The sequence below is a fragment of the Athene cunicularia genome (genome assembly GCF_003259725.1).
Source record: "Athene cunicularia isolate RWA chromosome 9 unlocalized genomic scaffold, athCun1 chr9_part1, whole genome shotgun sequence".
NCBI lineage: Eukaryota > Metazoa > Chordata > Aves > Strigiformes > Strigidae > Athene > Athene cunicularia.
In genome coordinates, this window is record NW_020799110.1 from 13,941,387 (window position 1) to 13,965,196 (window position 23,810).

Consider the following 23,810-nt stretch of genomic DNA (forward strand, 5'->3'; position numbering starts at 1 on the left):
CTGCGAGCTGGGTGCCAGCCCGTATCGGCTTCACCCTCCGCCGGCGGCGCTTGGCGGGAGCAGCGGCGGCTGTTTCCTACCCCGTGCCAGCGCGGGGACCGGCTGCCCCAGCCGGGGCCCTGCAGAGGGGGGGCACCACAGCGGCAGCTGGGTGCCACCCGACGGTACTCCACACGCAGTATGAGCGTGCCGCGCCCAGCCCTGACGGTGTCCCTGCCTGCAGCCCCCCAGCAGATGCCTTGGGCACATCCCGGACCCCCCCTCTCCACCGTGCCTTGCGCTGAGTCTGCCCAGCCAGAGGGGCATGTCCTGACCTCACGCTCCTGAGATGGCAGCTATCCAGAGCTTCAGTGCCACCCACCCCGGGGACCCCGAGCCTGGGGACCTGATCGAGATCTTCCGGCCAGCTTACCAGCACTGGGCCCTCTACCTGGGGGACGGGTACATCATCAACGTGACACCCGTGGGTAAGGCTGGCGCAGCCCGGCGGGGCACAGAGGGGGCTTTGGGGTGACCCGGGAGCCCTGTCTCCCTGGGCTGGTGGTGGACCCTGTGTGTGTAGATGGCCTTTCCAGGAGCCAGAGACCCCTCTGAGGTCTTGGAGCGGCCAGACAGGGCCTGCCTGGCTCATCCCGGCCCTGCCTTCCCCAGATGAAGGGCCTCCTGCCACCCTCGCCAGCGCCAAGTCAGTGTTCAGCAGAAAGGCCCGGGTGAGGATGCAGCTCCTGAAGGATGTGGTAGGCAGTGACACCTACCACATCAACAATAAGTACGACAGCACCTACGCCCCCCTTCCCGTGGAGGAGATCATCCGGCGTGCCGAGTACCTCATTGACCAGGAGGTATCCTATGACCTGCTCGGTAACAACTGCGAGCACTTCGTGACGCTGCTCCGCTACGGCGAGGGGGTCTCCGACCAGGTAAGTAACATGGGCTAAGCCCCCGCACGCCTCACAGCGCGCCTCCTCGCTGCTCCGTGTGAACCCCTGGACCAGGCCACAGCCTGCAAACCTCATGGGCACAGCAAAGCCCCAGGCGCGGAGCCCCGAACTGTCACTGCCTCAGTCCTCGCTGGAGACCCTGAGCAGGGGGCTCACTGTGGCCGGCCTGCACTCTGATGGTGCCCTCATACCAAATGCCACAGCCTAAGGCCAAAAGCCTGGGTGTTACCCCTTCTGCTTATGTGGCAGGTGTCATTCATTTAATTGCCTTGATTATCCCTGCCTGTACTTCGTTAGCATGCCTGGCGGTAAAAAAGAAAAACTCATTGTGTTTCCAGCCTGTGTTTTACTTCCCCTTTGCAGGCCAAGAGAGCAATAGGTGCCATTGGGTTTGTAACAGCAGCCGCTGGTGCCTTCTCCTTGCTGGGCTTGCTCCACAGCAGATCCAGGGAGAGACAGTACTGACCGGCCGGCGGGACGAGCTGGGAGCAGGGCAGGGAGCCCCCGGCCGGGAGGGACCCGGGGCCGTTTGTGGCCGCAGCTGCCACTGAGACTTACTAACAACAGTGTTGCCCTTGCTGAGAGCAGCACTAGCCTGTTTGCCGCATCTGCTTTTATTTCATTACCTGTGATGATTTTTGTGGTAGTCTGGAAGCACTTGCAAGCAAATTCTCCATCCTCACACCCCCAGCGCTCTGCTGAGGACTGGTACTTTCTACACACATCCTGTTTTTATCAGTTTTTCTCAGTTTTGCCCCCTGGAGCTGGGGCCATTGGCTCTTGAGTGACCAGAAGTGGAATTTAAGCAGTTTGTAGCCCCAGGACAAGATTGATCTTCCTCCAGCCAGCAGGACAGCAAAGCTGGGGTCCCTGCGGTGCTGTGGGTGACATACCTGAAGAAAGAGCGGCACTGCACCTGTGCTCAGTCTCCAAATGCACAGAGCCTCACTATTTCCTTGTTACAAATCTGATGTGTGGCTTGTCTGGGAAGAAAACTGTTTCAGAAAAGTGTGGTATATTCCTCTTTACCAGGAGTATCTGGCTTATGTGGTTGGAACCATGTTATTTGCAGACCACATGTAAGAAATTAAATGCTGTGGTGTTTCTGTGACAGGCAACTGGCTGGGTTGTAAGAAGAGACGAGAGAAAAGAGCTGTCTGTAAGAGACTTGCTATTTTTGTCTGCTCTTAACATGTACATAACAGGATCAGAAGCTTTTTTTAAACATCAGTTGTTTCAATGTTTGAAAGAACAAAGCCAAGACTTCTGGTCGTATTTTGTAGTGCCCTCTGTTATTACATTTAAATAAAATTCTTCTTTTCTAATATTGGAAAACCTATTACAATAAAACTGAAACAAAGTCCTTTTTTTGCTTCTTGTAAATGTAATCAAAAGTTCTTTCGTGGCTAAATTCAGTAGGCTGTTGAAGAACTTGAAGACGAAAGAGCAAGTACAGAGGGGCTCAGCTTCTTGTACCTGTCCAGCAGTGACATGCCAGAGCACATTAAACCCCTGCTTCTTGGCATGACCTAGTTAAAGGAAGAAGTCAAGGCTTAGCCCTGCTTTCTGCCATGTGACAAACGTGAGCCAGAGCCTGGCAGTGGCAGAGCACGACCCGGGGAGGTCATGTGTGTGTGTATGCAGCAGCTGTGCTGTCCTCTGCCTTTGCAGACTTAAGTGGGGCATATCCTCACGAGCCTTCCCAGCCTGCTCGTACCGCAATCTGTAAACTTTAACCTTTCCTGTACACACAGAGCGTTACGTCTGCAAGAACTGGCAAGGGAGAGCTAGGTGAGGGCAGCATATGCACCCTCTCATATCTAATTCTTTGGGATGCAAGAAAAGTGGAATTACTTAATCTGGGGAACTTTCTTGTAGTTCTTGGAAGCTGCAGCATTTCACTGAACACAGTATTTTGCAATTGCACACGTGCTCCTCTGTGCAGTCAAGATCAAGTAAAAGTCCCTTATTTTGGATTGTCATCCTGTCAAGCCTGGTGGGTGAATTAACAGGATTTGGTGGAGCAGTGACCAAAACATGGAGTGAGAGTGTGATGTGGAGCCGCAGAAGACATTGCTTTGCTGTATTCAGTATTTTTGAGCCTTTGTAGAAAATGTTGGCAAGGCCCAAGACCTGCTGTTGCCATGGGGTAGTCAAGGCTGTTGTTTTACCAGAGTGGACAGGTTTGTGCAGGGATTTCAAACATCTGAATCTGGTACACATCAAAGGATGAAAACACGGGCTGTTCAGTGCAGGCCAGGGAAGCTGCCAGCACTGCACAACCCCACACCCAGGTGCAGGGTCTCACCTACTCCTCGTCACTGTTTTCATAGGTGGGGTTAATATAAATCTCGTCCGTGCTTTTTGCTCCTATGTCTTTTGCATTTAAAGGAGGCCAGCTGGGATCACTCTGCAGCATCCTCTGCCATTTTCGGTACTGGCTGTTTGACTGGTACCCAAACAAGGCTTTAATCAGCAGCCAGAGGTGTTTGTTCTGCAAGATAACGTCCTGTGGAGGAACACGGCACAGGGTCAGTGCTGTTGCCCCTCACTGGAAGGGAGGGCTGCTCAGGGACTAAAGCTATCCCTTGCTAGATGTGCAGCGCCCCTGAGCCCCGTGGCGCTGGGTGGCTGCATGCACTCCCCTTCGGTAGCACGGCTGCCAAATGCCACCTTCCTCATCCAGGGAAGGGCTCTGCTCAGTAATGTCCGGACAACACTGATCTCAGTCTGTTTAGCTGAAGGGGATAATCAAGGGGCAAGATTTTCTTCCTGGGGCTGTGGGACAACCAGGCACTGCTGCTCCCTGCAGGGGACAATACCCAGTGCTGGATACAGCTAGCCTTGACCTACAAAAGACTTCAGGGCTTAGTCATTACTGCAATACCCAACGACGCAAGCCAGCACAGTCTCTGGCCTGGTCAATTGTAGGACAAGAGGGAAATTATTGTTTCAAAATTACAGGCAAGTGCCTGACCCGTACTGCGGTCTGCTCCCCTGCGAGCCAAGCCAGAGGGATCCTCCCGAGCAGTTGCACTGCAGCTCGCTCCTGAGGTGTGGTCTAAATCATCTCTGGGGCTGCATAAAATGGATTTGACTGACACACACTGAGTCTTAAGGAAAAAAAAAAAAAAAAAAGGGCCTGAAGGTTTATGCTTCTGCAGGAGGAGAGCCTAGCTGCAAACGGGAGTAGAAAGACCTGATCGGACGCTGCTCCTGTTCACCCCAACGAACAGGTGGTAAATGAACACACTCACCTCTGTAAAAAGAGATACACAAAAGGTGACCAAGAGCATCAGTAAGACGTAAACTCTCCAGATCACAGGAGTGCAAAGAAACTGTTGGAAAAGACATGAACAGCAGTTAAGTTTAAATGCCTTGCTAAGATTTGCATCTGTTCCTAATGATTTGAGAAGCTGACTAACACTTCCCCAGTGGCAAGCATGGAGGAGGCAGTAGGAAGTGACAGTAATTCCTTGTCACAGATCTTGGAACATTTGATGCCAGATTCCCCATGGCATGGAGCTGCCTAACTCATCTTGGCTACTTAAGCTACTGCTGAAACCTGCAGATCAGGTGCCTGGGGCAGGACCTTGTGCCAAAATACTTCTGGGGAGCCGCAGCTAATGCACAACGTACAGCTCCTCTCCCTCTGTGTGCCTGCCCTTACACCAGCCTTCCACATGAATCCATCCTGTGCAAGGTGGCCGGGTACGAGCTGCAGGGCTTGGCCGTTCCTGATGCACAGCACAGCCGGAGGCAGCTGCCTGCACCGTGCCCTGGCTGAGCGCCCAGCAGGGCTGAGGCAGCCTGGCCCATGTGAGCTCGTGGTGCTCCGGGCACGGGCAGCGCCAGTCCTGCCCACTTGCTTCTCTGGCCAAGCCTCCTCCAACATGCAAAACTACAATCCACCCTATTGTTCCTCTCTGTTAGGAAGAAAAGCTCAGCAAGCTATAAGTACTTTTTCTTCTCCCAGCTGCCACCCAGTCTTTAGAGAAGACTACCTCATTAATCAAGGTCTTGTCAGAAGGATGTTAGAGAAGTTTGAAAGGACAGCCAGCAGTCAGCATCAGATCAGCAAATTAATTTCCAAGATGACCGTAGCTGTAGCTTCTGCTCTGTATGCTTAGGTAAAGGGCCAGCAAAATATGTAACATGAAAAGGAAATGCACATTTTGTTTGCTCTTACCTGCATGCCACTGTACACAGCATCAATGTCGGCGAAGAAGAGGAAGAGGCAGATTGCAAGCTGGAGGGCCAGGAGGACTGAAAATACATCTAGGGAAAGAAGAGCATTTGTGGCCCTGGGAAGGAGGGGGACTGGTGACCAAGCTCTACAAATATGCCAAGAGGAGTCCCAAATGCTAATGCCGTAAAACTGTCATCATGTAAAAAGCCTTTTTTGTTTTTTTGTTTTTTTGTTTTTCTCCCCACTAAAAGAAGAGCTGTGGAATTGAAACTTGAGGAGCTCCTCCCCAGCAGCCTGTTGTAAAGCTCACCACCTACACTGCCTTTTTTTTGCACAAGTGATTTGGCACATTCTGATTCTTATACAACCATGCAAAACTGCCTTGAAGGAGCACGGCTGTAAGCCACACCAGCATCCCTTCTCCTGCGCTTGCTTCTCCACATGCTTAGCCGTACACCTAGACCACAGGCAGCAGAGGAGACTCCCGGTTCTCATGGGCTGCCCTCCCAGGGAGAGCCGGATGCTTCTGCAACCGAGAGGTTGCAAAGATGGGCTATACCCATGCCTTCACAGGAAGAATTTTTCTGGCTTTGCATCCATTTCCAAAGGAGCAAGAGGCCACACAGAGATGGCAAATGGGTCAGATGTCCAGAGGTGCCAAACTCCTGGCAATTGCCAGGAGCTGAGCTTCTTAAAACTACCTGACAAGTTGTGTCAGCAATTCCCAATGGCCTCCTGGCAAACTTCTCACTGCCAGGGAGGAGAGGGGACAGGGCTGAGTGGATGGCAAAAATAAGGGGATTGCCCTTTACTTCCTTCTAGAGATTGTCCCAAAGAAGGGTAAAACACAGAGAAGTGTATGCAGATTTCTCAGCTGACAGAGTCCTATGTCCCATCTCAGCCTGGCTGCTTCGTAGGGTATCTTCTTTCTGGTCTCACCTGTCTTCTGCAGGTGATCAATGCTCTGTGAAATGGGTTTGGGACCTGCTTTTTAACAAAATACCTAACAAAATCAACTCATCCATGAGCTGCAATTGCAAAGGAGATAGCAGTCAACTGATGGCTAGAAGGTCTAAATCATCTCTGCAAAACTCAGAAAAAGAAAAGTTATTGTGAGAGGATTTAAACAGTAATATTATCATGGGGTTTTCTCTTGCATCTCTAGGAATGGAAGTCAGGCAAGGTAAGACTGAATCTCAGAGGAACTCTTTTTGATGTGTGCATTTTGAAATAAACACAACTGATTCTCATATGCTCTCTGTGGTCACAATAATACACAATTCTGCACTAAATCAAGCTCATCATCTTCTGCAAAGCACACATTTTCCAAAACAAGGTGCGGTCTCCTTTCTCAGCTCTGCTCTCAAGGAAGGAGCTAACATAAGCAGTGCTCACCGAGTTTTTTTGGAGAAGTAGGAGGTCACATACACCACCTATTATTTCACATGACAGTCACTGGTGTGGATACAGAAATAACCCACAGTATCTCTCCCCTAGCAGCCTCTCCTGCCAGGTTTTATTTTGGGTCAGAAACAGGAGTCTGCAGAGTACATGTTACTCCAACTTTACTCACAGTTAGTGTAGATAGGCTTCCGAAAGGGCTTTCCCTTAGAAAAGACAAAGGCCACAATGATGCAGTTGATAGAAGACAGTGGCCACAGTGTTGTGTCTTCATAACTGAGGACAGTGCTCTGGGGACCACTGCTGGTAGCATTTTCCCCTGGGCTGGTGGGGGGCACAGTCTGGTTCCCTGGAGAGCAGTGTCTGTAAGGTAACACCCAGCATTTTGTTCCTGCTCTCTCCAGCAACAACGAGCTGCAAACAGCAATTCCTTCTTTTTTCAAACCAGCCTACTATAATAACCAGATATCACGCACCAGAGTGAAAACCATACATTAAAAAAACCCCAACCAAAACAAACCAAAAATATCAGCTTACTTTTCTGGTGTGTGCCAAAATGTCAGCTCTCAGGTGAGCAATGACATTGGTGTGTGAAACATGGCCATGAAGATGTGTGCCCCAGGTGCCTGCACACCAGCACACTCGCCCTGCGATGCATCCGTGCAGCAGCAGGGAAGTGGCCGTGGCTGAGCTCTGGCACCTGGGAGCATCCCTACTGGAACACCACGCTGGGCCTCCTGCCCTGCCAGTTCATTTCTGCATGACGGTATGCTGGCCATTAATAGATATTATGTAATATAATACATGATATAATCCAGCTCTGGAATACTGAGAGAGGCCTTTTACCTTTCACAAACACAGAAACAAGCCAGCTTCCCACCTTGCAACCATTTTTTAAGCCAAGTTGGATTCTAAAAAACCCCACCCCGGGGCTGTTTGTTTCCCGGAGGAGCTGTGTGGCTCAACCCTGGGAGACAGCAGCACAGTGGGGTGGAGGGAGACCGGTGGGCCCCAACCCACTGCCCCCAGCTGCCACCCAGCTGTGCCAGGGATGGGCACCTGCCGCAGCTCCGGGGCACGGGCACAGGCACCAACACTTCTCCCGTGTTTCCACCCTGCACCCTTCAGAGAAGGCATTTGAAAAACATGCATGTGTTAGTCCTTGGGCTGGTCCTTTACATTTCACTGTGGCATCTGCAGCAACTTAATCTGTCTTGGCAACACTGCTGAGTACACACATGGGGAATTGTCCCACTCCAGGTCCTGCAGTGTGCCTGGCTGCAGGCCCTGGTGAGGCTGGAGTGTCCCCCGCACGCAGCAGCAATGTGATGTGCAAGCTGGAGATCAGAGACAAAAAAGAGAGACTTACCTCTGGCTGGCCAGCGCTACATACCAGGGCTGCTGCTTCACCAGAAGGAAGCCGCAGGTTTGCATGGCTATGGTAAAGCACACGTTGAGGATGATGGAGAGCAGCAAGGGAGGAGAGATGAGCTGTCCAGGAGGGCGATAAGGTGCCAGCTTTGGATAGGCTTCAGTCAAGCTCACTGGAGAGAAACCGGAGGAATTTCAGTCCATGGCAGCCCAGCCCATCAACATCCCTCTGCATTTGCTGGGCAAGCAGAGCCACACACAGACCCCTCCATCCGCTCATCACAGGTGAACGCTGCAAAGCCTGGACCTAATAAGCAGGCAAGAAACGGCTTTGATCTCCACTATTTCCACCTAAACTTTCTCTGAATGTCCCCCTCAGGAAAACACACAGAGAAGATGGGAAATATCACCCCATCCATGGGGACCTCCCCTGGGAGTTTAAGAGCTGTACTGGATCTCACGCTGGGAATACACAGGAGAGCCAGGAGCTGAAGTTATGCTGGCTGAACTCCACCAGCAGTCACCGGAGCAACTACTCCTCTTCCAGTCAAGTCTCACACCCAAGCCCTATCAGTACAGAGTTCGGCAACTGTATTTGCAAAGTACTATGAGCCCAATCCCACACTCCGGGCCCTAGAAATTGGTCTAGCATCAATGGTTATTTGATGTTCCTGACAGCAGAACTTGGCTCCTCATTTGAATTTTTACTGGGAAATTAAGTCAACTATTTACACTTAGGCTCTCAAACAAACATAGCTGGCTTCCCCAAGCTGCTTACTCGTTAAGCAAACCAGAAGAGTAATGATGACATCTTGTATCAAATACTGGTGATTTCCAAAGATCTGCAGTTGCTGGAACAAAAACAAAGGCAGTGCCACCTGAGAACTGATGACAAATTTGATCATACAAACTGTAGTATCCAATGCTATTTCAGAGCAATGTCCTGCCAGCAACAGCAGCTTCACGGCCCTGATGCATGAGGACTAGCAAGCCCAGCATGACAGCTGTCAGCCACGTCCCACTGAACCCTTTGATAATTCATAGCACTTGTGGGCAATCAACATCTGAATGTGGCACTGAATGTTTTCCACCCTGGTTCCAGCAGAGAGCAATGCCCCCTGGACCATTTTAGATTCGGTCACACACTGCCAGCCCAGAGTGTGACACCCAGAGTTTCACTTTGTGCCAGGTTTGAAATATCTTTGGGTAGTGGGGACATGGGCAAAGTTGGTGTGCCCTGACTAGTGGCTGGGGAAGCTGTCCCCTTATGGTGACCCACCAGCAGCCCCTGATTGCCACCAAGCCTCGGCTGTGCCTTGCAGATTCACAGCAGCTCGCTTTGCTTTCTGCCCTTCACCCTCCGTGGGACTGTGCACGGAAATGGGCATGAACCAAGGCAAGAGAGGTGGCCCAGACTAAATCCATATGTGAATTTCCTTCGCTGTTTTTCTTTCCATGTCTTAGAATTTTAGAGGATTCAACACATACTGGTGATACACAATGGTAATTCTTCCTTACCACAAAGGTAATTCTACCCTCCTTCATCTGCCTGAGACACTCACTTCTTTTTCAAGCCTTTTCTTTTCAGCAGAGGCAGCTGCTGTCCCAAAGCCCCCATTTTACAGCAAGTCCTGCTCCTGGGCCTCTACCACTCAACTAGGCAGGACTCACCCCCTTCTAATTCCCTTTCTTCTTTTGGAAGAGATGAAGTTTTATCACTGGGTTTTTTTCCCAATTCCCAATCTATCCCTTGCCAGTAATTACCCAGCTTTTCACATCTTTGTTATTCCTTGAAGCCTGTCTGCCTTTTCTTCCCTGCCAAGTAATACCACTAAAGATAAAAACCTACAGTGAGCACAGTGTACTGCTAAAAGATGGGCATGAAGCACTTACCCAAAACAGCAGAGCTGTACCAACAAACTGAATCAGGCCGTAAAGAGTCAGGTATTTAACCACAGCAAAGGAAGCAACCAAAGCAGCTCGACCTTCCCTGCTCAAAACACAAATCAAAGCTGAAAACTCCACTCAGAGCTACAGTGCTGTGATTTTAGTGTTATAGATTGCTTTTAGGATCTGTGTTTGGATCTCTAAGACTAGAAAACAGCTCAAATTCCATAGACAAATAGTTTGGCCTTAACATACTGCAGAGCCTCTTAACTACCTTTCATCTGCAGTGTTTTGTTTTATTCTGCAGCTATGGTTTTAATCCCTGGACTAAGCTGCTGTTTCTCTTTCATTATTAATTTGCTGAGCAGTTCTGGGAATCAAGAACATTTCCATACGAGCAGGTAATTGTCTGTGCATACATTTGGTTAAATGGCAATATACTGGCTGCTCCATGACTGTGTGCAGTATGCAGATATATATTTTTTAAAATAATGGCAAACAAATCTATTCTGTGGTCACTGTTATACTTGCCCTTTCATGTGACTCTACTGCTGTACCTGTTCCAAAAATATCGGCCACCACGGGCAGTGTTCTCCTAAAACTACAAAAAAACTCTCAGCACTGGAATTTGAGGATCAAAACCAATTCAAAACCCTTTCTGCTGTAATTCATACAGTTACCAAGGAATTAAGTTTAGTGTATCAGCATCAGTAGTGCACTCCCATTCGTGACCCCTCAGAACAGGCAGCAGCACCCCCAACTCCACCAAGGCAGCCCCCAGCAAGCTCACCTGATCAACTCCGGCACACACTGGATGTTAGGGATTTGGGAGGTGAAAGGCGAGGCCACGGATGCCTCCTGCTCTGACAGTGATATCCCTGCATGGGCCATTTTCAAAGCCTGAAATCCATGGGAGTCAGAAGAAGGAGACACATCCATCCACCCCTCCCACCCTGCACAGTGTTTACTGGTGCTTTACAAGTTTTGCTTCAAGTATCCTTTGTAATTGATCTTCCTCTATTCTGTGGCCTAGCTGATCTCATTTTCCAGATATCTTGCCTTCCCTGGAGCTTAAATATTTCTTTTGTTCATTTAATCCCATTATACCTATTTATAATCCTTTGAACTACCTCGTATGCTGTTTCCCACACTGGAGTCTGTGCGTACCTCTCCTGTTAAACAGTCTCCTAAACTATTTAAATTACCATTTTATCCTCTTTTTATTCTTTTCAGTCTCCTGTTCATATTTCTTGTATTGTTCCCTTATCGGCTCTCTGGACTCGTCACCTCTGGTTTACTGCTCAGGTGTAGGCTATGGACAACTTTGACAAAGCATGATAAAGCATTATTATAAAATTATATTATTATAACATATTTATTATAATATTATTGTGATATTGTATATAATTTATATGATATAATATATTACAATAATATAATAGGTAATATAATGATTATTTTCATGGCAAAGACCCTCAAATCTACAATTGTATAAGAAAAGTATAAGAAAAAGTGTCTTGCCCCTACTTCTGGGGGGAAAAAAAGAAACCAACACAAAACAGTAATCCTCTGTTACTGTGTATGTTAGTATAAAAAAATGCGTGTAGATAGTATTACAGTGACACGCTGATGGAGTGGACCCACTGGCTAACTTGGGAAATGCTGGTGACAAGAAGTGGTGTTGGACAGACTCTCATCACAGCACAAGAATGGGAGATGAGCTCCTACATACCCCGCAGTCGTTGGCGCCATCTCCACACATACCGACATAGTAACTGATGGAGAAAAAAGAAGGAAAACCCATAAGCCTTGCACGTAGTTGATCCTGTGGTGGAGCAACCGCTGTCTTGGCACTTGCAGGTACATCAGGGCAGGGACTTGTGTTGGCCCTGGAGAAGGGAGTGGCTGTTTCCAGAGGGCAAATTGTACATGGGGAGAGGATGAGGCAGAGTCCACCAGGCAGAATTAGGATTAAGTTTTGAAAGAGGCTATAATGGAAAAGGGAACACTGACACTTTATTTCAGACAGTATTTCCCCCATGGTACCAGGAGCCACGGAAAGGGAACAGGGTGTGCACATTTGCAGCAGCTCCTGTGGCTGAAGCTTGGCTTTTACCGGCACTTTCTCCTTCACTGTCTTTGTAGACCCAAAGACACAGGAATTGCTGAAATAATACAGCAGCTCACAAACCACCACACATGATGTCCCTCTGAGAGGGCAGGGAACTTCACCCCCAGAGGAAGCACCTCATAATCAATAATTAACTTCTTTTTCAGAAAGGTGTCATGTTTTGTTTATGCTTAGCAAGCAATATCCATAGTTAGTGTGAGTCCTGCTTGGGGGAGGAAACATTCCTTTGTGGGACCTGAAGGAGAATCTTTGGGGACAAGTTCCCATCTGCATCAGGTTGTTTTCGGCTTTGCTGAAGCCGCAGCCAGGACAGCGCCAGCAGCCACGGCGGAGATGCTGAGGGTGGGCACTATTAGGATACACAGGGGTCTGCCTCTTTATTTTTATGTCAGCCTCATTTAACGCTGCCTTCTGTACTGCACTGGTGAGCAGCAGTGGGTAAGTCTGGGCAAGAGGTGCAAAGGGATCCCTGTAGGGAAACTGCGAGGAAGGTGTCCACAGAGGACGCAAACAGGGGTCACATGTGGAGGAAGGGAGGGTTGGGAAGATGGGTCTGGAGCAGCACTAGCTGGGACAATTACACTTTAAAGAAAACTTGTTATTGGCCTGGTTCAAGAAGAAAACAAAAGAGAACCTTACTCAAGTTTCTGAAACTCTTCAACGAGGCTGGACTTCTGGCCAGGAGACATCCTAGCAAAGACAGTCGCGTTCACCAGTATCTGCAGGAAAGAGCAACAGACTGCCTTGGGGCAGGCATTTGTGCCCCCATCGTTCCACCAAGGCATGATCAGGCCTCCCTGATGGGTGCCTGACACATTCATAAAACCCTCTAATCCCATCTCCCAAACCCTACCATGGTTTTGCTACCCTTAGGGTTCAGGTTTCCTCCAACACCTGTTTTCTGCCTTGCCTGTTCTGTAGGAGATGCTGGGACACCAGCGATCACCGCGTGCTCTGCAGCATCCTTTAGAGCAGCAAGGCGTTGTAAGTGTTTCCCAAGTGCAGAACAGATGGCTGATGACAGCAGCAATAACACTGCTCAGCCTGAGGTTTCTCCTACCTGAAAGTCTGGCCAGAGAGTATAAAATCTGAAAATCTGTCCCAGCACCAATTATTTTTATGGACTGCATAACAGCAGTTGAAGATTTCTGCTTCTAGATGTGGGTATTTCATGTTCCTGATGCCCTCGCTGAGCAGAGGCTATTGCCAGCTACAGTAGTAGCACATGGGACTGGGGTTGATGTTTTTAATTAAACTGAAATTGAGAAGGTGACCGTGGAGTAACTCCACTGCACAGCTGCTCGCAGCACCACAGCCACCCTTGTCGTGTGAGGTCTTAGAAAATGCTGAAAGCAAGTTGTTCAAGTTAAACATGAGGCATGATGGGAGGCTGCCCAGAGCTGTCAAAATGTGAAGCGACAACATTACAGCTACAGACACAGAAAAACACCTTTCTGCAGCTGGAACACTACTGCCACTTACTAAAACAGGGAGGGCAAGTAAGTGCTTTGTTTCCTCTGAACTTACTTTTGGCAGCAAGTTGTAGAAGTACTTTATAATAACCTGATAGGACTTCCCATTCATTGCAAAGTGGTAGTTGTAGGTTTCTCCTTCCAAGGTGATCTTTTCCTCAGTGTTAGCACATACCTCCAAGAAATAAGACAGCATTTATTCTCAGGCTGAAGTCATAACATGCCATTTCACTTCCATCTCATCAGCCTCCCACCAAGCATCCAGTGACACAGCCTTCTGCAGCATCCTTTTGTGAAACTTTACACCTGGCACTACCTGATTTTCTAGCTGTGTTTCCACACATAACTAAACCCTGTTAGCCACTGGCTGCTAGTTTAGATACTGAAGTTTGGCCCAGCAAATAGTCACACAGACAAGTATGTATAATTGCATTAATTCTGCACACTTCAAGTGTGATTGAAGAGGACACTGCATCTACAAAGCCTTGCCAGTTATTCATGTAGTTATCTCCCTGAGCAAAGAACCACTGGATTAATTATTTCTCCCTAACAGGTGCATGGTCCATACCACACCTCCATACACCCTGGGGTAGATACAAACTAGGCCACGGGTTTCCTCTGTTTCTCAGAACTACTTCCAAATCCCCAGCAAGGAGTCAGTTATTAGACATTAAAAGCTTTGTTAATTCCCAGTGGCACTGGAAAGCAACCATCCCTGGCTGTGCTTACACGGGGAGCAGCTGTGTTTGCTTTGCAGTCTTCTGCCAATCGCCAGGCAATGGAAGCTGGAGCGGAGCCCTCTGGTTCCTTTGCTTCGATGAGGATGACTTTGCTGCCTGTGTGGATCATACCTGCATTCCTGGCCACTGTTACAGCTGTCTGCAAGTTGTCTCCTGCAAGGACAGTGGAGAGACAGGCACCTCACATCTGCCATAGCATGGTGGCAGCCCAGGTAGACCATGAATATGCAGTGGAGGATGCTGGAGGAGTGAACCTCTCTTTGTGTGCCTCGTGACAGACAGCACAGCTACAGAAGGAGCCCAGGGGACATACCTGTGACCATGACGCTCCTGATGCGGGCGGCAGCCAGCTCTCGTAGCACAGGCTTCGTCTCCTGCTTCAGGCGGTTCTCCATCACCAGGAGGCCCAGAAACACCAGCTCAGACTCTGCCTCCTCTCTTGGAGCAAGGACAGAAACAAACACTCTGTTTACTCAGGGATGGCACAGAGACCCTCCCTGTGGTTATTATTCAATGGGAAAGCCATGCTCGGTGGGAAACATGTATGCTCCACAGGGAAACACAACTCCTACGTGTGCAAGACAAGCAGTGCTCCACAGGTGCCAACATTTCTGCAAGTTCAGCCCAGCTGCTGACCCACTACACTGCTGTCCCTGGGAAGGAGCAATGCAGCAGAGATGCACGCGCAGAAAGAGGGACAGGGATTTGCGGGAGCTGGCTGGCTGAAACCCACACATTATGGCACACACAGTTTCTGTTGCAGTTCCAATCCACTGCCATATAGAAGCAGAATAATAAGCTTTCATTACCCTTTGATAACAGATTCTGAAGTTCAGCTCAGAAAGCCTTGCAAGAGCAGTAGTAAAGCAGGCAATTAGCAGCGTAATCAGCACCTGCTGAGGGGAAGGTGTTAGATGGTACAGCTTCCCAATAGGTTTCATTCAGTTGGAGAGGAGGGGAAGGTTTGGGTCAAGGCAGGTCGGTTTGGGGCAGGTTGTAACAAGCAGATAGGAAAGTAACCCCACAGTGATACCAGCCGCTCACCAGCGCACGTTACCTCTCTAGGCTGTTCACATCTACATCCTTCCCAAGGTTTAGCACTTTATGGGCCAGGGCAATGACTCTGAAGCCTTGGCTCGTGTATGTCTTAAGCTCCTTTAAGAAATTAACTGGGACTGTTTACAAGAAAAAAGTGTCATGGTTAGAATATTCCATCCTTGCTGATTGCTTTCCTAGGGTTACCTGCCTGTCCTTTAAACCCCTTTACAGCCTTAGCTGCTGCACTGTGGCCTCTCCTAGAAGTCAGCTGGTTTGTACCAAGGCTGTGTAACTGATTGTTCAAATAAGTGATTATGTGTCTGTTTTATACTTCCTAAATGCATGTTAAGGTGCAGGTAGAGAAGGTGAATTACTGGGCAGAGGACAAATGACTGACTTCATGATTCTGTCCTAAGCTCTAATGCCTGAATGACTGAGGAAATTGTATTCATATTTATGTCTTAATGTGAGAATTCTTCCAAATTCTAAATTTTCAATTCTCTGATCATTACCATGACTCTAAAAGCAGAGTTCCTTTTAAATTTGCAGTATTTTGTACTCACTTTGTTCTGTAATCACAGCTTTACAGGGCGCTACCTAATTATTCATTACGCTGTAATCAATATAGAAACAATCAAGACAGGATAAGAGGAACTATTTAGAAACCTGAGAAATTGGAACATAATTTTAAAGACATTTTTCTTAATGATGTTGACTTGTTTGGAGGTTTGTGTCATTAGATCTTAGATGGTTCTAAACTAAATCTTTCCATATTCCCTCAAAACCGTCTTCACCTTTTTCAGGTCTGTTCCATCTGAAATAGCAAACCACAGACCATTGGTACTGTGTTTGCTCAGCATCCTTTTAAAGTATTCAGGTGAATGTGACCTAAGTTTCAAATTTGCAGACAAATTTGAGTACAAGCCTATAATATCGTTCACATACAAAGAAGAAAAGCTTATGTGTACTCACAGAGAGGTGACAGAAGTCTTGGCTCAAGTGTTATTACAAATTATCCTTAATAACAGTAATTTGCATGTCCACAGCGAATTCTCCATTGCTGAGATTTAAGGCCTTTGCAAGCTGGGTCAGTAACTCAACACTGAATTTACTGGGTAATAAATTAGGAGGGAATTTGAGAACTTGCATAGCACAACACACTTGCTGTGACAAATGCAATTACCATGATCCTACATCTGCTCTGAGTATTTTGATGTATCAACATTATGTATGCATTATATCTTCAGCTGATGCATATCAGCTAAGGGGTGTATAGAGGCTGAACCTCAGGCCATGCATCTCGCTAGCTGTTGGGCTCTTTAACTTACAAACAATAAAAACATGTTTGTAGTATTAAGTAATGACAAGCCCAAGGCTTGTTTGTGGGAAGTTATACACATGCAGTTGCAGTGTGGCCAGTGGAAATCCTTTTAGGATTAAGTCCAAGTAAACACCATAAAGTTGCCCGTTCCCAGTTCTATACCGGTATCTTGTCTGCAAAAGCTGGACACTATTTCTGGTGCTCCTTTCATGTACAGGTCATACTGTTCCTCTCCGATCTTCTGTGAAACAACGGACATCCTTTGCAGCCCGGACGAAAATGGGAATTGATGTAGGATTGCTATTCCTTCCACAGGAGCCTGGAAGAGGTCAGGGAAGCACGATGTTATCCAAGTCATTGATTATACAAAGCAAATCCATTCTGAACTTTAGCTCGTTTCAGTCTTTGTTGCTAAGGTGATTTATTATTAATAGGAGACTGTGTCACTTCTGCTGCCCTCTGGCTATGGGATCAGATCACTGATGACAGGTTTAGGAACCATGGTCTCAACAACTCTGTCTTCCAAGCGTACTTTCCAGGAACCTCAGTGCTTTATATTTAACTTGTTTTCCAGATTTTGTCTCAGCCTTTCTCATAATAAGCACATATTAAGGTCATATTCCTGCATCTACAGTCCTGGGAACTGAAATTTGATGAGCTACGGTGACATTACCATGGGAACAGAGCAATCCTAGAAACAAGACTGATTTCCTTGTTGCCACAGCACTGTCTTCCTGGTATTGCTAGCACAAATCATACTCCTTCCACTGGGAAGAAGCTGGCTGGGTTGACATTTGGACTGGAAACACAAATTTTCAACTGTCAAAACTTGGAGCTTCCCAAGAGTACTCTTAAGAGGAAGAGTGAAGCAAACAAGACCGTGCTTTGGGGTGAGGCTGACAAATCTGCTAGTCGGGTTGCACAACCATTAGCAGCAGGACTAACGGACCCATCTCCGTACTTCTCGGTGTAATGCCTTGTCCTTACTCGCATTGCCTCCTCCTGCAGGTGAACTCACGCTTTAGATGTTTATTCTGTTTACATGGTTTCTCTGCATTAGTTTTCTCTTAAACTGATTGTGTGGTTTCATTTTGCCAGTAGCTTTAGGGGGAGAGGACTCAAGAGAAGTCTGTACCTTTTATTAATGCAAAGAGTAGAGTTGGAAATGAGGGGGGGCTTTTAGGCCCATGAAGTGCTTTAGATGCCACTTCAAGAGCAGCATCTCCACTGGCTTTTCTGGTCCTATGTTTCCAAGGGATCTGTTTTGAGGGAAGATGCAACACAGTACCCAAGAGCGGATGAAAGGCATTTTGCAATCGCTAGCCCAGGTAAATGAATACTGCTTATGCTAGGAGTTTGCACTCACTGCAGGTTGAAAACACAAAATATTCGTTCTCAGAAATAACTGGACTTACACTGCTGGCCTTCATCCCTGGTCTAACGACGCAGATGTTGAGAGCACCAGCCCCATCCTGAGCTGTGCTGCAGTCTTCTATCTCCTGTACAGGGAAAAGCATTATTTCTGACACTTCTTTTTTTGTTTGGCTTCACACCTGCCTGTTAAAGCAGGGGCAGCAGCACATGGGAGTGTGTTTCCCCCATACTGCTGGCACCCAGTTCCAGAAGTGTTTTTTAATGATCCAGTAGGTCTTTCTACCCATTGTCAGCAACAGCCTCCCTGCAGCTTTGTCCTTTGCAAAAGCCTACATGGCCCTGTGTCTTTTGACTTGATGAAAGTAAAAACCTGTGTCACGTTCTGTGGTTTCCCTAAACTCAAGTTCCACATAAATTTAATGCCATATCAATGATAAAGGGAAAGAGAAATAATTATCTGGCTGGCTTTATCTTCCAGTCTCTTGATTTTAAAAGACTCACTGATGTTCTGTGCAGAAACAGGGTGGTAATTTTCAGTGTAGGATGCTTTTAGCCCTTTAGCTCTGTTACTTTATGTGCTGCCAAGGCTCATTCACCCTCATATTCCCCTTCTGCTGTCATGTGGCTCTGCTACTGCCTGTGCTTCCACAAGAGTGAGCCTGATGCCTTCCTGCAGTGCTGCTGAAAGAGCTGCCATCTGTTTTACTTCTTGATTAATCTCTCTTGAGCAAAAGGTTGAAGAAGCAAAGATGACGAGGCAGTTAACTGCAGAGACCCAGAACCCCTCCAGGCCAGGACATGGCAGGAAGAAGAGCAGCCCCTTGCCTTCTCATGCCTCCTCCCATCCTGCTCCCACCCAAGCAACTCTCCATCCCCACAGATGAGCCCTGAGGTTCAATCTCTTGCCTCCTCTCTAGGTCCCTCTGATACTTGCTGGTCACTCAGCTGGAGGCTCAGCCTTGGTTTCTCCATAGGGATGTCCCTTTGCTAATCAGAGATAACAGCCTTTAGCATAAGGGCACGAAAACCTGCCTGTGCATTTCCTTGGCTGCCTTGTGGTCAGTGCTCCACATGCCCAGCGGCGTGGTCTGATCCCCTGTTTCCAGCAAGCAGCAACCAGGCTCCCCCCCTGCTTCTTTACACTCCAGTGTTCCCAAATTAAATTAAGAGAGCAAATGCAGGCAGCCCCAAGGAAAATGATTCCCAGACTATCAAAAAGCAGCCACAGTGCTGCAAATTTGCCATGCAGTTAGAAATAACAGAGGAAATTCCAGTTGTTATGACCAGGATTGAAAAGGAGTTTCCCCTACAGGCATGTATTTGAGTTTGACTTGGGTTGGGGGTGTCCTGCTTTGGATGAGTGTAGAGGATGTGAGTCATGTTACCCAGTGCGTGCCCTCAAACATTTTCAAGTCCAGTGGATCTCCTTGAATCTTCTTGTCCAGAACAACCAGTGAATGACAGCTCGCCATAGCTCCACACACTGGTCCCCAGGGCAGAGGAGTGCTGGATGGGAACTTATGGATTTTCTGAAACCTGATTAAAAGCAGAGGATTAGTGGGACTGCCTACAAGAGGCATGCAGAGACACAAGTCCTCAGCTGGTGCATACAGGTGCTGCACTGAGTGGAGCTGAGCCCAATAACATCAAGCAACACGCCATCCTACCCATCCTTCTGATAACAGGTCGGATGTGTTCAAGAGGCCAAAAAGTACCCAGTAATTAACTGACACAAGTTCAATTTGATGCAAAGTGACCGAGATGGTAAAACACTCAGAGACCCTGGCACAGGCATCAGGAGTCCTGCTTAACAATTGCTGTTTGGTATTGGACAAAGCAGAGAAGACACTATCGGAGAGGAAACAACTTGCAGCAGGGATCTCAGAGAAGTCTGGCAAAGTACCCTAGGAGAAGATTTGTGAGGCTGCAGTATGGAAAAGGGGTGCATCTGCTCGGGTCAGTGCTCTGCACCCACCAGGGTGGACTAGCACAGGCAGCCCGCACTCCACACCCCTGGGAGAGCCACAGGGAGCTCTACCTTCACTTCCAGCTGTAGATTTTATATCTGCAGAGGCAGACACCAGATGCTTGTCCCTCACACCTTGGATTTAAAAATGGGTATGCTGGTTCACTCCTATTGAATTACAGCAAGGCATGCTGTCAATGATTCATGTCCCAGCTTCTTTTTGTGGAAAGCCTTGAGGTTTATTCCCTCCTTGGCCCCGCAGTACAGACCACACATGTGCAAAGCTGGTCTGGGTGAAGGCTCTATAATTTAATCATGGAAGTTGTTTCTCAGAGTCCTTTCTTCCTGCACACACATTTTTCCCTCAGAAACTGTCTGGCTGACAAGCTGTGTTTGCCAGACCAGAACACAGTCTATTACCATTTAGGCTGGCATGTTAAGGAGAAATTTAAATAGATTTTATTTACCTTTGATCACAATTAGCATCCCCTGTTCCTAACACAGGCACAGTGAAATGCATCTGGAAGTGAGCAGCGTGACAGCTCGCAGCTCTATTAAAAGGAACAATGAATCCAGGACCTGTTGTCCCTCTGGGCCATCCAAGTCTGTTCTGTTTCCAGCAAATTATACCTTGCTCTCAGCCTGGTCATAATTGGCTTATTAATTAATTCATACTTGAGAGACACCGTGAAACTGCTAAACACCACATAAAACCAACTAACATTTATATCTTATTAAATGTACAATAGGATATTTTGCAAGTTGAAGGAAATTCCTTTACTGTCATTGCCTCACAGTATTCAGCTTAGCTGAAGCTAGTCTTATAACACGTTTACAAATGTGTACATTTAAGAGAGTAATTATATAAATAGGCTAATGAGATCAATGCGGACAGCAATAGCTCCTCCTTGTGTTTTGGCAAGCCACCAGCACTGGTTCCCAGCTGGGTGCAGATTGGACATGTCTACAAAGCCGGCCTTATGTTTTGATACTTTGCAAAGGGGGTTTTTTATGGCATGCATTTATTCTGATCTACGGATGCAGTTTTGTTCTGTTGCTCATGTGAGCAGACACTACCCACAAGGCTACCTGATGGAAATCTTTCGGGCACTACCACGAGCTGTGTCTGCCTTTGGTGGGCTCCAAGCCTGTCCAACATGCACCTATTCGGCGTGGCCTGTGCACTGAAGCATGGCCAAGAAGTGACTGTCCTGTGTGCCTGTGGTTTGGTCCCTCTGGAAGAGCATTTTATTGTTTGACATTTATTAATCTCTTCTCATTAATTTGGATCCTTTGAGGAAGTATTGGGAATGTGATTTTTCTGCTCTCATAATGAATTCATCCTTTCATTCATTATGGCATGATTATCTCCATGGTGTTGAAGTATCTGATATATTAACAACCACTAATGAAACCTGGGAGTTGATATGGGGTGTGTGATTTGTCCTGGCCACTGCAAAAGATTAATATTTTGAGTTTGGCATAACACGCACTGCAGAGCTGAAGTCTGCTATTGTAGTACAGTAATATGAATTAAATAGTATAATTCTGAATATACTCAAGTTTAAAGTTTACATAGTGATTATTTCTTCAGGATTCCAATGGTCTTTAGGCTTGGAATTGAGATGGATCCTGACATGCATTAGAGAGAGTCCCCAAGGACTCTTGAGCTTTGCAGGTCTGATCTGTGGTCTCGTGGATTTTTTTCACAGCATTTACATAAGGTAGGTGAGATTTGACAGGCACCAAAGTCAGCAACACTTAATTTCAACAGAAGGAGCATTATCCTAACATTTCAATGATGAAAGGTTTATTGACTAGATTAAGAATATTTATTGAACTGTGCTGAGAATGACATAAATGAAAAGCTCTGTGCATATTCTCCAAATCCCCTCAGGGTAATTAAAAGCACTCATTCTGCTGCTGACTTCTGTTTGCCTTGAATTAGCAGCAACCTTTACAGGTATGTCTGCCAGAGCAGCACCCAGATGCCCTTCTCAGAGGGAAGGAGATGAGCAGGGACATCCATTGCACTCTGCCTCCCCAGATGTACCTGAACATCTCTTGCTGCATGCTATTTGCTGTCTCTCTGTACCCTATGCAACTGCCTCCCTCCTAACTAGACATTCGGGCAGTACCTTCACACTGGAGATTAGTTCTTGCTAAATTAAATCCTTCCTTACCGGCTTCCCTCGGAAGGGATGATGCCCCACAGGTCCAGTCCATCTTCTGTCAGCGTGCCTGTCTAAATGTAAATAAATATCTAGTTACCCTGCTATTGCCCGTCCCTTCCTCCTGTACATCCCCAGAAGTCCTTCCCCAGCTCCCGGGCAGGGTAAGGAAAGCCTCCTGCCCAGAGTGTGACCCTGCTGCACAGCCACTTGTAGAGGATGTTTCTCTCAGGTTAGATCAGGGTAGATGAGGTCAGAAAACCATATCCCATGCTCCTAGCAGCCCCCAGCATCTTTCAGTGCCCCAGAAAGTGCCTTACTTTGTCAAAGCAAACAAGGTTGATCTGCCCACAGATATTAATCCTCTGTGGGCTGATGCAGAAAATCTTCTTTTTCTTCAGCCTCCTTTGGGCATAAACAGTGCCTGTTGTCAAGGCAGCGGGGATAGCGGGAGGCACAGCTGCGGTCAGGAGAAGGAGGGCCATAGTCACCACGTCGGCCACCGGCTTCTGCAAACAGCGAAAGGAACAGGGGCAGCGGGGTGGGAGCGGCCTCCCCACCCTGCTACCGCTGCTTCTGCGGGGTCTGGCCCTCCTGCCCAGGAGCAATTCACCCCAAGCTCTGCCCCTGCGGATGACACACTTATTCTGTTTTGTTCTGTCCACCTCCTCCTTATTCTCCCCCATTTCTGGCATCAGAAAACCTAATCACAGAAGTGAACAACATTCCAAGGATCTTGAGGGACCGAGGGCTCAGAGCTGGCACCTCCAGCACAGAGGCATCCCTTGTACTTACCCCATGGGACACAAACACACACACAGTGTAGATGAGTCCGAACACACCGATGACAGAGAGGCCTACGATGAACTTGAAGGCATCTCTGTAGAGTTTGAAGTTCACTGGCTTTGGGTAGAGGATGGATCTCACCAGGTCACCTTTAGCTGTGTTGAACCCTGCGTGAAGACAAGTGCCATGCATTGTGTCCATGACATACCAGAGCCGTGCTGTCTGAGAACAGGTGACACTGCACAAGCCTTAGCCATGAGGTGCCAACAAGCACTTCTCAGGGACAGGAGACCTGTGCTGGGCTCGAACTGCAAAGAGAAACCAGCTCTCCTGCCAGGCTCTGGGGCTGCCACCTTCACTCTGCTGGTTAGCAAATGATAACAGAAATACCAGTTTGCAGCACGATAGCTCTCGCTGGCCCTTTGCCTGTCGCCTTCGTCTGTATGACTTCTGTCCCACAGAAGAGGACATGTCTCCGATAGTCTTCCATGCTGTGGGTTTTCCAGGGCATCAGACTCTCCACAAGGGGCAAGGGGGTTTTAGTAACCGGAACGCTTTCACCTAAGAACAACAGTATGCAGCTTCACTTAAAGGGGATTTAAAAGTCTGTCAGATTCTGCATATTAGAAAGTGACAGCACCCTTTAGGTGCTCAAGCTTGCCTGAGTAATTAGCTTGTTTATGTACTTAACCTATGTGGATTTATGGTCACAGCCATTATAGTTTTAGTATCAGAGTACATCAGATGGTTTCTCTGAGCACTTTTTAATCAAGCAGCTTGGGTCATATTTTGCCCCTGAACTAAGTTCATGCTTTATAGTGGCTTGATGTTTAGTTATAACACTTACCCTTGTGCTCATATGTTCTCTGCTTGAACAGAACTGCTGCAAGATCAGAGTCCAAAAACTCAAAAAAATATATATTCAGTGTATTTGAGTATTTTCACTTTCTACTCCTGACAGTATATTAGCCCTACTTGTTTTTAATGTGGATAAGAAATGTGTATTACACAATGTCAGTATT

The 23,810-nt window shown here is 47.6% G+C and overlaps 2 protein-coding genes across 7 annotated transcripts in view; one reads left to right on the plus strand and one right to left on the minus strand.

Moving 5' to 3' along the window:
- The first annotated feature begins 15 nt into the window (after positions 1–15).
- HRASLS (HRAS like suppressor) lies at positions 16–17,304 on the plus strand. Of its 2 annotated transcripts, none has more exons than XM_026855044.1 (3): positions 16–467; positions 652–920; positions 17,066–17,304. In XM_026855044.1, exons 1-3 carry the CDS (start codon positions 329–331, stop codon positions 17,087–17,089), a joined length of 432 nt encoding a protein of 143 aa, XP_026710845.1. In that variant the 5' UTR covers positions 16–328; the 3' UTR covers positions 17,090–17,304. The 2 variants fall into 2 exon arrangements, with proteins under 2 accessions (XP_026710845.1, XP_026710844.1); XM_026855043.1 differs by lacking the exon at positions 17,066–17,304 and adding an exon at positions 1,305–2,304 and having other exon boundaries at positions 22–467.
- ATP13A5 (ATPase 13A5) overlaps positions 2,432–23,810 on the minus strand; it is a 34,221-nt gene continuing 12,842 nt past the window's right edge. For 2 of the 5 annotated variants that reach the window (XM_026855038.1, XM_026855040.1), the window contains 21 exons: positions 23,179–23,349; positions 22,798–22,955; positions 22,323–22,511; positions 22,015–22,076; positions 19,251–19,401; positions 17,907–17,990; positions 16,654–16,810; positions 15,190–15,307; positions 14,446–14,570; positions 14,122–14,285; positions 13,448–13,567; positions 12,560–12,639; positions 11,522–11,564; positions 10,580–10,689; positions 9,796–9,892; positions 8,681–8,753; positions 7,901–8,075; positions 6,704–6,894; positions 5,131–5,219; positions 4,199–4,279; positions 2,432–3,450 (listed from right to left, as the gene is read on the minus strand). In XM_026855038.1, coding sequence (XP_026710839.1) covers positions 3,250–3,450; positions 4,199–4,279; positions 5,131–5,219; positions 6,704–6,894; positions 7,901–8,075; positions 8,681–8,753; positions 9,796–9,892; positions 10,580–10,689; positions 11,522–11,564; positions 12,560–12,639; positions 13,448–13,567; positions 14,122–14,285; positions 14,446–14,570; positions 15,190–15,307; positions 16,654–16,810; positions 17,907–17,990; positions 19,251–19,401; positions 22,015–22,076; positions 22,323–22,511; positions 22,798–22,955; positions 23,179–23,349 — 2,639 coding nt within the window. In that variant the 3' untranslated portion in view covers positions 2,432–3,249. Of the gene's footprint in view, positions 3,451–4,198; positions 4,280–5,130; positions 5,220–6,703; positions 6,930–7,900; positions 8,076–8,680; positions 8,754–9,795; positions 9,893–10,579; positions 10,690–11,521; positions 11,565–12,559; positions 12,640–13,447; positions 13,568–14,121; positions 14,286–14,445; positions 14,571–15,189; positions 15,308–16,653; positions 16,811–17,906; positions 17,991–19,250; positions 19,402–22,014; positions 22,077–22,322; positions 22,512–22,797; positions 22,956–23,178; positions 23,350–23,810 lie in introns of those variants that run through there. The other 3 variants (XM_026855042.1, XM_026855039.1, XM_026855041.1) reach the window with 3 other exon arrangements.

Bases quoted from the DNA above. Each gene is read 5' to 3' on its own strand.
- HRASLS (XM_026855043.1), top strand. From the start codon at position 329: ATGGCAGCTATCCAGAGCTTCAGTGCCACCCACCCCGGGGACCCCGAG. The intron at 468-651 runs GTAAGGCTGGCG...TGCCTTCCCCAG, and splicing joins CATCAACGTGACACCCGTGG to ATGAAGGGCCTCCTGCCACC. The intron at 921-1,304 runs GTAAGTAACATG...TCCCCTTTGCAG, and splicing joins GCGAGGGGGTCTCCGACCAG to GCCAAGAGAGCAATAGGTGC.